Below are 15,839 nucleotides of genomic sequence, written 5' to 3'. Positions count from 1 at the left end.
CGACCAGTCCTATCAGGGTTTGCTCACGCTTCGCCTATCCAACCCATATAAAGCCATTGGCAAAGGCAGTAGGTCACAAAGGGTAAACCTATTGGCTTTGCCAGTGCTTGTTTTTTATTGTCACGGTCCAAAGCATCTGCACAATCTTTCACACAGTCATGGATACTGCATCAGATACATGCAATGTCAGATAAAAAAGCACAAGAAAAACACTAACCCACAAGCACACATGCATTAAATCTCGACACACATACCCACCACGCACACACCTCTTATAATCCCCACTATCACACACCAAAGATTTGCAAAGGCAAAAACGGTGTACATGAAGTTAATTGATATAATGTGTTGTGCTGCAATACAGATATGGAGTTGACAGCGGAGGCGATTATTCCCAATGCAGAACGTTTAACAGTGAACTATATTTCTATTGTTAAAAATAATGCAGCTTCTCTCAAAAGGATCCTATTCCTGTTTGACTTAGTTCCCAAAGGAGACTTGGCAAATGGCTGGAGTGGTTTTCACACTGATAATCTTCTCCTGGGACCCTCTGTGAGGGAGCTATGCCAGCGGCTGATAAAAGGGATCCAGCCTCAATCACTGGAGAAGAAACCAGGACCATCAGTTTTTGCTTTCTGAGAAGTCCTCATCTCCATTCTTCCATTTTTGGGAACATTTTGTAGAAGTTATTTAATAAAGCCACTCAGGATTTCTGTTGAGGTCATATGCTTCTTTGGACACCACACAATCTGACTTTCAAGATTTTCATGTGTGTTGATCTCATGATGCCCAGGTATGTCAGAGCAGATATCTACCCTCCATGCATTGGAGCATGGGTCAGCCATCAGTAGGATTGATAGCATAATGCTGCTGTGTCATCAACCTTGCTAAAAGTATTGTCAGGCCTCAGCAGATGATCCTAGTTTCCCATGTCTGTTTTAGGCACCCCTCTTCATTGTGAAGGTTGTTGTATCCCCTGGCATTATCCATTTATGTGATCTTGCTAGCACGTGTCATCTTTGTCACTCTTTCTGGCAAATTAAGGACCAAGCTGTTGTCCATATCCAGTTGTATGGAGTTGTTCCTGTGGATCGAGCAGAATTGGTTGGTGTTGAATCCGGGCACAACAGGACTGTCTGTTAGGCCACAGACTCAGCTCTGTATAGTCAGCTGGTGATTAAGCTTCTTTTAATCAGGGCCAGATTGAGAACGCAAAGCAGCCCTTGCAATTTTGTCAGACCAGCACGTGGGTGGGGAGGTGATTTCACATTTAAACCACGACTGCTGCTTTTGTTACTGAGGGCCTATAATGCAGCACTGCTGCAAAACCACCCCCACTGCTGCAAAACCAGCCCGACCCTCTCAGCCTCCCAGGAAAATGCCCAATGCCTGCTATGTCCAGAACGGCCCTGCTTATAATAAGAGATACTCTGGGCCTAATTATGAGTTTGGCGGACAGCTAAACCCATGATGGAGGTTTTATGGCTGTCTGGAACCGCTGCACCCGCGGTCCGACTGCCATATTACGAGTACGGCGGTCGGACCTCCAGGGACTGTCGCAACCGCCAGGGATCCACAATCCCTGGCTTTGGCACAACAGTCATGAGACCGCAAAATGCTTGGTGGTGCCATTGCTGCACTGCCCAGCTTATTACGAGTTTTCTAACTGCCAGCAGTCTCATGGCAGTTCTTATGCGCTGAAACTGCTGGCAGTGAGGAAACAAAGGGGGCCCTAAATGGCCCCCTCTTGCCACGTGCATGGGGATGCATGCAGGGGGTGCACATATTGTGCCCCCCTGTGTATATACACCCCTTGTGCTTGCACAGCATGGACTGCACAGTCCATGCCGTGCAGGAACGTGCATTGGCGGTTCTGCTGCATTGGCGGTTCTGCGGCAGTGCACTTTTAAGGCTCACATATGAGCCTTTGTACTGCACTGCCACGGGACCACCACGCTGCCCGTGCCCCCGCCAGCCCTCAACATAATTCGGAATCTGTAGGGCGGCGGTCGACTTTGTCCTTCTTGGAGCGGGGCACTGGTGTGGCAGTCCACTTCAACACCACCAAAGTCATATTTAGGCCCTCAGTCTTTGTGGAAGGTTTAATACCTTGGAATGCCAATTCTTTGCAGTCTCAAGATGCACTCTGAAATGGCATCTGAAATTTAGACAAAATTATTATCTCATTATGTTAAAGAGATTGTGATGACTCTCGACAACCCATGACCTCAAATTACAACACCGACCTGCTTGGTATTTCCTCTTGAACTGCTGCTTAGACCGAAGCTAGTGTAGAAGGTAGCTGATAATATTGAGTGAGGTGTTCCTTGTCTCTAGATTTCATGTTCAGTGCAAGCTGACTACTTGCAAAACGCTCCATAAGATAAGGAATGACTAGCTGTAGGACCACAGAGGTTGCATAAGGGCAACTCTCTGCAGTGATTCAGACAACATTTAAGAACACAGGACTTTTGTAACCAGGCTCTTCATATATGAAGCCAACTGGGGCAGGTGTAGTTTATTCCCCATTCTCTATTGTATGGTAATAGGACCTTAACTATAAAAATAAGTATGTTATGAGATCAGCAGTTCTGGGAAATGCATGCGTCGAAAGGGATGTCTGTAAGGAGTAAGTATGGTTGCACTTGTCTGTTTTATGCAGAATATATTCAGTAAAGTGTTAGTAAATATTGTGTGTGGACTAAGACTCACAAAACAGGGTGATGGCAACACATATTGATAATGAGCATTATGGTTCCTTTTTGGTTCCTAGTTCTAACAGACAAGGTGTTAAACGTTTTTGTACCCACTGGAGTGAGTGTTTCAAAGTTTCGACTATGCTTCTGCAATTTGCTGAGTGATTGGTAAGAATACAAAGACCGAAATGAGGGATGAAAAGGGACACGCTCAACAAGCAGAGTCAGTCAGGTGGCAGACACCCTAGAAAGAAGTTAAGCCTTTTATTACCTACCTGAAATGTAGAATGGCTGTCAGTACAGCTTGCAGATGCAGACTCATTGCTTCCCTTTCTGTTTCTATTCATGCTCCTGCAAAACCATCCAGTGACTTCAAGATACGATTACATGGATCCCACCTTTATTGCCTAACAAAAGCCCTGGTTGGAATCCTTTGAAAAATTGGTCACAACCGGGTCTTGCCCTACGCAAAGATGAGGCCATGCATTTGATTTAATATCCATTTCTCCACTTTTTTATTAATTCTTCATATCCCTTCTTTGATCTGGTCATTATGTGTTAGTATCGAGATACAGATAGCTTCACTGTCCTAGAGCTCCTTCTTCACTGAGATCCTGTAAACTGATGAAGATGGACAAACTGCTTTCTTACGTATCCAGTCATGAGTGATCCTCACCTACAAAACACAAGATGCTTTATTTAGTAATCTTATGTTTGTATTTCTAAATGCTAGACCTAATTGCAACAGTGAAGTTTCAAAATCCCCCTTGAGTTCACAAAATAATAAATGGTTTACTCATCCGCCCATCCTTTTCAATATCTATGTATAACCCCCGGGAGAGGTAATCTTTAGGTTTGGATTCAAGGCTCTATCCTCTGCCGTTGATACACAACTGCTTCTATAATTCAATTACACAATTTTTTTCAGGCTTATCCTGCCATTTAGGTTGCTGACTAGCAGATGTTCAAATGTGGAAAGCTAATACTTTTCTCAGACTGAACAGCAGCAAGACCTATATCATGGTATTTGGTTCTGATCCTTTGGCCTGGTCCAATAGGCCTGTTTTCATTTTTCAAATAAATGAATGCATTATTAAATTCCAGCTTGCTCTTCAAAAACCATTCAGTTACTGAGGCTCAGTAACACCCATCATACAAAACAGAGTTTGTGCTAGACTGACCCTTTGATTACCAACTTGATCCTGTAGTTCTGTCAGACACTTCACTTCTAAGCAAATCCCAATCTTTTGGCTCACCTGAAGTACACTGTACATCCCAGATGCTTACAGAGCCAGCTGATACTATTCCCTAAACTATTTAATATATAATAAGTGATTCATGTAAGAATTGCTTTGGGAAAATTTAAATATGTATTGATTATTATTACTCTGAGAAAGCTTCTTCTCTTTTGATTTTCAGCCGATAAGGGACTGTGAAAGCCAAAACCCTTATCAGCTGGAAATCAACAAATATGAAGCTTCCTCAGAGGCGTACTAATCACTGAAACCCAAAAGAGACTGAGAAATGTATATGTCCAAAAACATGAAATGAGCTAGGCTATTGGAGTGCCCAAGGAGATTCAGCATTGGTAAGCACCTACCACACACCATACAACACAAAACACTAAAATGAAGTTTATTGCAATGGAGGGTCTACTTCACAGATGTAGCTACGCAGAAGGTGAGATGGACATACTAGGAGTAAACAAGAGGTTGATGGCTGTCGACCCAGAGATAAAAAAAGATCTAATGAGTTCGATCAGCAGTTTAGATTTCAGCAATGTGCAGCAACATTTACAGTACAAATTTAGGCCACATTAAAATGGGGAATGGTTTTACATGGAGAGGAAACCAGGAGCTGATCACCCTCATTAACAAATGAAACCCACAAAGTTCAGGTAGAATGATGATAGAGGTGATGAAACGTTGTGCCCATTTCCTTGGATGAGAGGGAGTAAGTATGATAATGAATATACACATCCTTGAAATAAATCTTGGCGCTGGTCCAAACTTTTAGGATTGGTTACATAGTGAAAAGATATTGTTTCAACATCTCTCTAAAGACCCAGTCTGAAAGATGGCCCAGAATGTTTGTGTGGAATCTTACTATATATTAACAGACCAAAGACTACAAACTTCATTTATTCCATCCTTCAGCTTTTTCAAGTAACAAAAGGATTTAGCAACTTCATTCCCAGGTCACTTTTGTGGAGATAATGAGGCTCTAGCTGAGTGAGCTAGGCCTAAGCATAGTAAGTATTTTAATGCACAAGTCCATTAACTTGAAAACATGGTAATTCCTTAGATGGCAATCAGTGTAATCTACCCTGTTGCTACTTCTCCAAGTTACAGTCAACCAACCAAACTCCAACATTTTTCACACACACACAGGTTGCTGATGTATTTTTTAGGAAATAGTATGTAAAGATTGCTGTTGTAATCCAGCAACCAGTTTGCACTCTATGTGCGATGTATTGGAATACCTTTATAACTGTTAACTGAAGCAGCGAGATTTGGCGACATAATATATTTGATGGTTAGGAGAGGAGTCACACTTCTCCAAGAATAGGTCGACAGTGAGATATCATCTGTTGTCTATGGACCTTGTGGTGACAAAAATGTCTTGGGTTTATTGATCATCATCCAGTTCTGTTAAATTTGTTCTTGAACATATTTGAGACACTAATCCAGCTCTGTGGACCCACCATTGGGCCATTCTTTTGAAATATAGTTGGGATTCATTAGCATACAACTGTAGTTTTATCTGCACTCTCAGTAACCTTAGTCAAAGGAGTGAGATACACAAAAAAAAGAGCAAAGGTCCCACAATTAGACACCTAAGGGATGAAGAAAATGTTTTAATCTCACTTGGACTCTTATCTAAGCAAGCATCTGCAACATACCCACACCCTGGCTTTTGTCCTTGTGACAGAGGAACCTGTGTAGAAGGAAACTGACTCACTGTATCAAATGCATACTGTTAGAAATTGGGTCTCTATTTGGTAGAGGTATGCACCCTGTCCATGTAGGGACCACAATCCTAGTCAGGGTTAGTCAGATACGCACCCTAAATGAACCTGTGCTCACTCTGTGGTAGCTTGGCACAGGGCAGTCAGGCTTAACTTAAGAGGCAATGTGCACACATAGTAACAGTGAAAATACCACCAAAAGACACCAAACTAGTTTAGAAAAATAGGGAATATTTTTATAAATAAAACAAGACCAAAACAACAAAAATCCAATCAGTAGAATTCGAGTTATGCATTTCTAAAGATCGAATGCAAAAATAGCCCTTAGAAGCAAATAGCACTCAAAGAGTTAATTGGTCGCGCTGGGCCAGAACAAAGTCAAGAGTTCAAGCTACCCCTGATGGAGCGCAAGCCAGCTACAAGACCCATGCAGGGTCCACTAAGCAAAAGCTCCTTAACCCTTGTCGATTTCTGGCCACAACTGCGGTGAAACGACAGTTCCAAGTGCAGCGGATCCAGATGCGATGTTCTACGATAAACTGCGCTAGAGGGGCGCTGCGTCAATGTTTTCCACACAGTGGCGGTGATGCGTTGGTTCCCAAGCTATGGTTCCAATCGGTGCAACGGCATCCATGCACAGGTGTTGACAGATGCTGCATTTTAAACTCCCATCCAAGGGCCCTGGACTGGATTGGCACCACTTGGCAGAGCAAAACTTACAGTTGGTAAAGTCCAGGTGCTGAGTTGAAGATGAAAGTGAAGTCTTTGATATCCCTGAGACTTAAACAAGAGGCGCACCGACAATCCCTTGGAGAGTACCTGGGTTCTGAGATGTAAGATACCGGTCTAGTCCTTCTCACTGTCAGGCAAGAAGAAGCAGGCAGCAGGCCAACTCAGCAAAGCAGTTCAGCAAAGTGGCAGTCCCTCCTGGCAGCACATCAGTCTTTCTTTCAGGTAGTATGTCCTTAGTTCCAGGCATATTCTCTTTTGGTGGTGTCTGAAATCCCGTACTTGTACCCAGTTGGGCCTTTGAAGTAGGGAGAATTTAAATAGATGCTTTGAAGTGCACAAGACCCTGCTTTTCCTGCCCTGGTTTCAGACTCACTCCGGGAGGGTATGCAATCCTTTATGTAAGGACAGGACACAGCCCTTTTAGGTGTAAAGTGTCAGCTCCTCCCTCCCATCCTGGTCAGGATGACCCATCAACATGCAGACGACTATTCAGTCACACCTACCCTTCCTTTGTGGGTGTCTGTCTAGAGGGAATGCAGGAAGCCAGCGGTCACCCACTACCAGACGTGTATTCCAGAGGCAGGCAGAAGGCACCAAATGGTTTAAGTAAAGAAATACCAACTTTCTGAAAGTAGCATTTTCAGAACTGCTGTTTAAAAACAAAGGGGCCGATTCACAGAACTAACTTAAGACAAAATCCTAAACTTACTACTTTTGGTATTCGCAGAAGTTAGGATTTTGTCTTAAGTTTGTCTTAAGACAAACTTAAGACAGACCTAAGACAGACTTAAGACAAACTTAAGACAAAATCCAAACTTAAGTCTGTCTGAAGTTTGTCTTAAGTCTGTCTTAAGTTTGTCTTAAGTTTGTCTTAAGTCTGTCTTAAGACTGTCTTAAGTCTGTCTTAAGTTTGTCTTAAGACAAACTTAAGACAAAATCCTAACTTCTGTGAATACCAAAAGTAGTAAGTTTAGGATTTTGTCTTAAGTTAGTTCTGTGAATCGGGCCCTAACTTCCCCATCAGTTGTGTTTTTAAAGTGTTAATCCAGGGACACCACATTAGGGTTTCCGATATCTTCCCAATTGGAAATTGCACTTATAAAATGTAATTTGGCAATCCAAATGTTAACCTATGGAGAGATAGACCTTGCAGTAGTGAAAAACGAATGCAAGTGTATTTCACTACTAGGACATGTAAAATGTAAAAGTACATGTTCTACTTTCTTAATTCACTGTCCCCTGTCCATGGTTTGTCCACAACCTACCTTATGGGTGACCATTATGTGATAAAAAGGAAGGTTTGGGCCTGGCAAGTAAGTGAACTTGACAGGTCGCAAAGGTACTTTAGAACTGCACACACAGGTTCTGCATTGGCAGTGGCAGGCCTGAAAGATGTTTAAAGGGCTACTTAAGTGAGTAGCACAATCAGTGCTGCAATCCGACTCCAGGATATGTCCTAAGTCTTACTTTGGGCACATTCCTGTACACCACTTTTAATGGCTTAGTCAGTGTTGCACAGATAAAACCAAACCAGGTAAAACCAATTGATGGCAAAAGTGTCTGTATGCTGATCTATCACCTGTGTATGTATATCACTGCAGACTACTCCATGTTCTTACTGCACCAGGTGTACATCGGTGGCTGGGACCTTGACTTACTCCATTCCCTCCACTGAGCTGTGGTTGAATTGTACTCACAAATACTGGTCTGTGAGACCTCTTGAGATTCTACGGTTAATCGTAATGCACCCAGAGCGATTTTGTTCATCATCGGTCCTGAGAAGTTCAGCACGTTACTTCATTGCCCAACTACCTGTTTCATCAACATCATTGTTCTCTGCAGCAGTGACAGACTGTGTATATTCCAAATTAGGAGCCTCTTGGTCGGTATAAAGTTGCATTTTCCACCAAAATGGCTACTCCATCCTCATGTAATGCTTCTGGCCCTTAGGTGTTTGAAACATCATGTTGCATTAATGGTAAAAGCAGAAGGGCAGAGACAAAGACCATGCCAACTGGAGCAAAAGGCTACCCACAAAAATACTGCCGCAGGGAGTTATCACTTCCGTAGTAGCTTGAGAGTTCTAAGTAATAACAGAGATTTTTCTACTTAATATGTTATAAAATATCATCGCCCTGATAGGAACAGTGTGGCTTGGGCTTTACAACGGTTTTTGGCTTTGCTGCCAGTTATTCCTAGTCTACAGCATACATATAAGTTAAGCATAGGCATGATTGTTGTGTAATTCTACTTGGAGAAACTTTCTGGCGCAATCGAATTGGGAGAATTTTGTCAGCAATATGTAGATGAGCAACGTGGTACCCCCTGTGAGCCCCTTTGTTGTCTGACAGTCAGTATTTGCAAGGATACAGACCACCTAAAGGAATCATGGAACATTTATACCAAAAGACTAAAGCTAACTGCAGCATCCTTTTATTGGTATTTATATATTTTTAGCTTTCTTTTTATCATAAATGTTTCTTAGACTTTACAGTTGTATGTGACACTTAAGAACTTTACAGATAGTTATAATATAAACCAGCAATGGGGTAGATGCAAGTTGAATAACTGGTCAGTACAAGGGAATAAAGTCATTAGAATAAGTATGTATGGACATGAGGCCTGTTTTGAAGTCTTTAGGCCCAATTCAGAAATGTAAACTTACACTTTTGTGTAAGTTGACTATTTTATTTGTATTCACAAACTACAAGTTAATAGTATGTTTATGACTGTGGAGACTTGCAGTCATAATTCTCCGGACATAAAAGTACTATCTTTTTATGTGCAGAGTTTTCCACCCCTTTATGGTGGAATCTCTTCAGATGTAAACAGGCTATTTACTCGTAGTTTATGAATACAAAAAAAGTAAAGTGACACAGGAGTGTAAATGTATCTTTGTGAATCAGGCTCTGAATGTTTCATTTTCGATGATTTTCTCAAACACCTAAAAACCCTGTGAGCAGGTATGTGGATGATGAACAATGTAAAATCAGTCTTTTGACAAGGAATTTGAATTGTTAGCTTTTCATTTGCCTTTGGGTTTGAGCTTGATAAGTGCTTAGGATTCTAGTGGTCTTTCATTAGTTCTATAACAAGCCTGGGGCAATTAATTAACAGTATGGTCTTCTTAGAGGATATGAAATAACAGAAATGATCATCTTGCTTTTCCAAAAGTCACAGAGAGCTGTTTCAGTAACACACAAACATACTTTCGTATTTATTCGGCAAATATTTCTGAGCTTGCATTTAATCAAATGAATAAAAAAAAATATATATATCTTTTTTTTTTTTTTTTTTACAGATGTAGCTGTCACTTCCACCCCAGTCACCGCATTCTATCATGGCTGCATGACGATCAAGATGAACGAGAAGGCATTGGACTTGGACGATGCTGTGTACAAGCATAGTGACATCACATCCCACTCATGTCCTCCAGTCGAAACAGGGAAATAGTCTATTGTGCCAGATTTGTTTTGCTTTCCATGGACAATATTTGAAAGAAAGAGGATAGACATTTAGACTTCCAGTTCTAAGTGAATGGTCCAGTTGAAGAATGAAGTTATCTAGGAACTACTGATCTTCCCCTTGTCAGCATGATCCTATTAATGTTTCTGGTTGAAGTTTGTAATATATTTGTAAATAGTTTAAGAGACTAATATTAACTATGAGAGAAATCTAGCTACTTTATAATGTGCATAAAGTGGATATTGGGACTGCAAGTGTCAAAAGCTGAGATACCTAAAATGTTTGAATGTATGGTTAAATGTCAACAAATCTTGAGAGAAAGTGTTCTGTACTCTTTTTATTACCAAGCTCTGCTTCCCGTTTCACAAAACGAAAAAGCACAAATATGTAAATAAAATGTTTTTAACTAAGAGGTACAACTGAAGCTTGTTTAATTAGTAATCTGTGACCCAAAAAGGCAACAAACAAAGGTCTGGATACTTGTAGAAGCAATAAATCTGTTTTGCGAGGGAACGTTAAGCAAAACCTTGTTCATTTACGCTAATGATTTCATGTTCTAACTCTGAAATTCGTCCTAGCTTAGTACATCAGTACTGTTATGTGTCTGTAGCAGAAGATTATTTTCAATCTTCAGTTAAACTGTGGTAGCAAGAAACAACAGCACTTACACTATAGAGGGCGTACTGGTCGCCAAAGCAGCTAGTAAAGATTGGGGACGGTAAGAAGAGGCACTGTCCGAAGTGCGCTATGGAGAATGCGGATGACGTTCACCTCTTCAGTGTCCGGCTATCCAGTCCTTCTGGCAGTAAGTGTCGGAAGTATTGACTAAAATTATGGGTATAAGCACTAAGGTAAGCCTCCCTTTAGTTATTTTTGGGACACTGGATGGAGAAGGGGTTAGCCTTAACTTGATGGTTATATCTCAGAGAGAAATCGGTTTGAAATGGATTTCAGAGTTACAACCCACGTTTGAGGGATGGAAGGCCCCTGCTGGCCATGTTGCTAGACTCGATTGCCAATCGGGCTCAGCAAAGAGGAAAAGAATGTGGGCACTTTTTCTTTTCCTAAGTGTTTGATTGAAGAAATGTATAATATGGGGGTGGGATGTAACTTATGGAAGGATATACTTGAAAGTCCAAGGATTAAGACAACTTTTCTACCAGTTGCTGAGGATAGTGGTGGATACCACAAGTCACTCTCTAACTACTGGTCTGAAAAAGGAAGAAGGTTGGTTAAGAGTCTAGGTGGTGGTGTCAAACTGCCTTCTCTCAAATCATCCCTAGATTATGACTCTTACATTTTTGTCGCATATGAGAACTAAATAAATAAAAAAAAAAATTAAAAAAAAAGAAACACAGCACTGCAGAAAAAGGCAAAGACCGAATCAGGAGGGAGAATTCCTCATGGCCTCGTCTGTTACGACGATGTATTATTAGCAAACATCCTTCAGTTACTCAAAGTATCTTGTATCATCAGTACCTATTGTCTCTTCTCCAGTATCATTTCCCCTTACTTGAAATTGTCAACACTTCTGTTTGGATGGAAAAGCCCCTCACACAGTAATGGACATGTACCCCTGCACTGAGTGCCACAATTGTAATAATATCTGAATCCCTGATAATGTTTTTTGTTGTCATGGGTTAACACAGATTATGCGTGTCCGCCTTGACATAGGCCTGTTTTACGGATTGAGGTCTTTTTGGACTGGGAGGGGCACCCAAAGCACTACCCTTATAATCTTGAAAGGTTACTGCCTTCACCAGGAGTTAAGCAGCACGACCTTATTGGTGGCAGCATACCGTGTAACGATCAGTAAGAGTGAACAGACCTTTTTACGTGTTATTATAGTGCAGCCTACAGGCTCCCTTATTTATAGTTCCGTTTCTGTGTGCTTAACTCACCCTTGGCTTCCATCCGTTTGGTGTGTAGTGGTGTTATGCATGTGCTGGGAGTATGTGTGCCTGTGGATGGTACAATACAGAAGATTCTGGGTTCCATTTTGGGAGGCTCAGGGCTAACTGAAGGAACATGAGGAGGTAGACAAATCTCCACAGTCAAATTTGTTGCTTGCTGCATTCCTTTGAGGTCGCACACTCTGGAGGAAGGGAGAGCCTGACTCTACAGTGCACATCAAAGGGTGCTCTTTGATGCAGATAGAGGTCACTTGGAAGGGGCATGGGCACATATCAGGAAGGAGATGGGGCTGAGGAGAGCATCATAAAGAGTAGGGCTGAAGTCCTGGGGTATCGTTTAAAAAAGCATATCTACCGGGGGACTGAGCAAGGTGCTGTTATTTTGCTTTGGTTGGTGCTCTTTTGTGTTTGTTTGAAATGTCAATAAAAGATTTAAACCATAAAAAAGCATATCACTGTGGCCAACAACCAGGTGTGAACCTGTTTTCACTCCCATGGCCTGTGTTGTGGGGCTATCAGATTTTAAGTTGCTCTTGCTGTGACAGACTACTTTCTGGAGGAAGGGCAGAGCAGAGGTGAGGGCACTTCAAAAGGAAGAAGGCCCCCAACATGAACTTCATAGATGCTGCACCTGATTCACAAAGGTAAACTTAGACTTTTGTGTAAGTTTACAATTGTTTGCTATTCACAAAGATATTTTACTAGTTGTATCTTTACAACTGCAGAGTCTCCGCACATAGAAAAGGACTGTCCTATCTTTTTATGTGTAGTGACTCTGCCGTCATAAAGATGCTCCTAATAAAATACTTTTGTAAACTGCAAACAACGGCAGGTGAGGCCACTGTGAGGATTTCTACAATACTGATCATGTGTGTAGTGAAGGGGCCACCGTGTAGATTACTGCTGTGTCTATCGGGCCATAGCCTGTGTACAGAGTGAGGACGGTTTCCTGTATGCCAGAGGGACCATGGGACAAGATAAGGGGTGTGGTCTGGTCAACACCGTTGTCATGAGGAGAAGCCACTGAGCGGGCCCAAACCCCGACTGATGACCAGCACCAGGAGTGTCGCACCCCCAACTGAGGGGAGGATCTCAAGAAACTTAAAGGAATAGGAGGAGCAGCGAGGATCCCCAGCCGCTACCTCAGCTGGACCATGTGTGATAAACTCGAGGACACTTGACCGCTCCCCCTCCCAGGTCGTTTGTAAAGTGCCACTGTAGCTTCAGTGCCTTTGAAGGGGGCGCACTCCGTCGTTTAGATACTGTTGGCACCGGTAAGACTGATTTTCAGTTCGGACGTTCTGGGGTACTTACCTACCATATAGCTCTCCTGTGCTGGAACACTCCTGACTTTCTTAAAAAGTCAGAGTGGGACTCTTGAGTCTCGAACTGCTAGTGGGGCTTAACCTGAATGTTGCCTATAGTGAATGGCGAAGAACCACTAGTGAGAGGGAAGTGGAAGTCATGGACCTGCTGTTGAAACACTAGAACCATGACCTCTCTAGACTGTATGTATTGTTTGTGTATGTTGTATTTTACTTTGTGTTCATATGTGCTCAGGATTCATAGTAGGTCGAGCCCTGGGACTACAGGAGTAAAAGGCCTCAACCCCTACAGCCTGCCTAAAAACTCCTACTTACCCCGTGGCGATCTGGACAAGGTTCTGACAACTTGCGTCCATTTTATCTTAAAAGTGGGTAAAAAATGTCCTGTTAGTAGAAATCCACCTTGAACCCAATAACCTCAAAAATATCACTGGTCGATAACTGATCATTCCCTTTTGGGGAAGGTCCTAAAAAAGAATATGCAGCACTGCAACTCCAACAGCCTGTTGACTGTCAGACTTCTTGCAAGTCATCCCTACAGCACCAAGATGGGTAACTGTAATAAGGGTAAGTATGTCCAGTAGCCGAGGTGTAGATAGATGATGAAGGTTAATTGATGAAGTTCTAGATGTAGATACGTAGATATAATGAAGCCCCACCAGGAGCAGCTCCCTTGCTGCTCAGCCCATACTCCCAACTGACACTCATCCACCAGGCATCCCCAACATTCCATTACCTCACCATGCACCAGCATTCCAAAGCACATCCACTCTGGCTGAGCAGCAAGGCTGAGAATCACGAAAGATGCATGACACTGAGAACCAGATACCACACATCTTCCCCCTTATATAACAGGAACCAAATGAATACAAGAAGTAAGCATGTCCATAGCATAAGAGACATAAATGTGTACATGCAGCAAACAACGAAACGCAAACTTGAAAAGCAAGAACACAAAGCATTTCATGTAAAGACATGCAATAAATTCATAAGATGAAATTAAATGAAACATCACAATATGGAAGGAAGAATTAATAACACACACACATCTTCCCTTTTTTCTGAACAAATTGGAAAATAGTAAAGAGAAGATGCCAGATACCAACAATGGTTTCAATAAAAGATAACATTTAGATCAAATTTAGCATGCTAAAAGGGCTGTAGTGAAAAAATGGCGTACAGAAACACATAAAAGAGGAAGAAAATGTGAGAATAAAACATGTTTCTCACTAACGCGCAGCAATAACAACACAAGCATGTAAAGAACACAGGACAAGATGTTCAGAGTCACACCAGAACACATCAGTTGGCCAGACTAGCATGGAGTATATAAACAATGAACACCAAACAATGAAAAGTAAAAATGCAACAACCACAAAAGACAAGAGGTAATCCCAACAAGAGAAACCAGATAGGATTCTCATACACACATACTCTGAAAGAAAGGTGAAACTACATCCGCTAGGAGTACATAAGAATGAAATTGATGAATAAACCTCAAAAGCCAGACTATTCACGCACACAACCTTTGCGCAAAGGTAGAATAGACCGTGACAAATTCATAGAAAAATCATAGCTAAGGATCACACATACTGAGACCATGCAAACGAAATACTGTTAAGTAGAATATAATGCACAAAAACATAGGTGACAAATATATGCACATGCAAAATGCGCAAAAGTCACATAGCTACAAGGCTATAACATCTCATACCTCAACCCGAGGAAAATTCCCAAAAAATGAAAACTTGTAAGAAACGAACTGTAAGATTAATAATCATGCAAGGAAAGTATAGGTGACTAATATACACCCAATAAATTGCACAGGTGCAAAGTCACATAGCCAAAGGCTATCTAAACACAAACCTCAAACAGAGAAAAGGTACCCCTTACGTAAAACTTGGAAGCAAAATACAGTAAAGTAAAATATAAAACAGGAAGCATGTAGGTGAAAAGTCCACGCAAAGTAATATGCAAAAGTGGCAAGTCACATAGCCAAAGGCTATCATAACAGATAAATCACAAAATAAAATCCCATAGCAGTAAAAACAACATTATTATGCAGAAGGTGAGGAATCCACTGGCAAGAATTTGAACAAAGGTGGAAAAAATCCAACCCCCAAAACAGTAGAAAATTTTCTTTTAGCAAGATGAAATAAACATTTGAACTGTAGGAAACAAGCTTGTTAAAAATACCTAAATCACACTAGGAATTATAAATCTCCCATGCTTCTTACACTGCGCCCAGCTGTCAAGGCAAATGTACTTTAAAACAGTATACAAATCCGAATGCCTGTAAAAGAAATAGTACAACACATCTTTGCCAAAAGAAGGCTGATCCCACGAAGGTAGACTGGCAAGTAGCAACTTGCTTCCACGTTGGAAAGTGAAAACTTCTGTTTCCTCTTCAACAAAAATTAACTTTATTGTCCCGTAACAGAGAAAAAAACTTGATTGTCAAAGTGTGTTTCACGCTAAGAGCTGCCCATAAGCTCAGGAAGATGCCAAACGTAAGATGGCTGCACGCACTGGTGACGCCGCACCGGGTGGCTCCCGGCATCACCGTGCACCAAGACCACTACAACAGCAAAGATCCTTGAGGGAAACGCAACGTCACAGAGGATCCACAGGACGGAGAGATGTAGCCAGGTAAGAAGGCAGGCAGACTGTGAGAGTGCGCGAATTGCACCGCTCGTGCCAATTTTAAAATGAAAGGCAGCCATGGTGAAGACAACAGATA

The 15,839-nt window shown here is 41.8% G+C and overlaps 1 protein-coding gene across 2 annotated transcripts in view; it reads left to right on the top strand.

Annotated features, from left to right (window-relative positions):
* Positions 1 to 10,277, top strand: part of GAS6 (growth arrest specific 6) — a 290,215-nt gene extending 279,938 nt beyond the window's left edge. For both annotated transcript variants that reach the window (XM_085622736.1, XM_085622737.1), the window contains exon 15: positions 9,698 to 10,277. In XM_085622736.1, coding sequence (XP_085478862.1) covers positions 9,698 to 9,849 — 152 coding nt within the window. In that variant the 3' untranslated portion in view covers positions 9,850 to 10,277. The remainder of the gene's footprint in view (positions 1 to 9,697) is intronic.
* The last annotated feature ends 5,562 nt before the right edge of the window (positions 10,278 to 15,839 follow it).

The sequence above is a fragment of the Triturus cristatus genome, chromosome 8 (assembly GCF_964204655.1).
Source record: "Triturus cristatus chromosome 8, aTriCri1.1, whole genome shotgun sequence".
Taxonomy (NCBI): domain Eukaryota; kingdom Metazoa; phylum Chordata; class Amphibia; order Caudata; family Salamandridae; genus Triturus; species Triturus cristatus.
The sequence above is the reverse complement of the archived record's forward strand: the minus strand, read 5'-3'. Positions and strand labels throughout refer to the sequence as shown.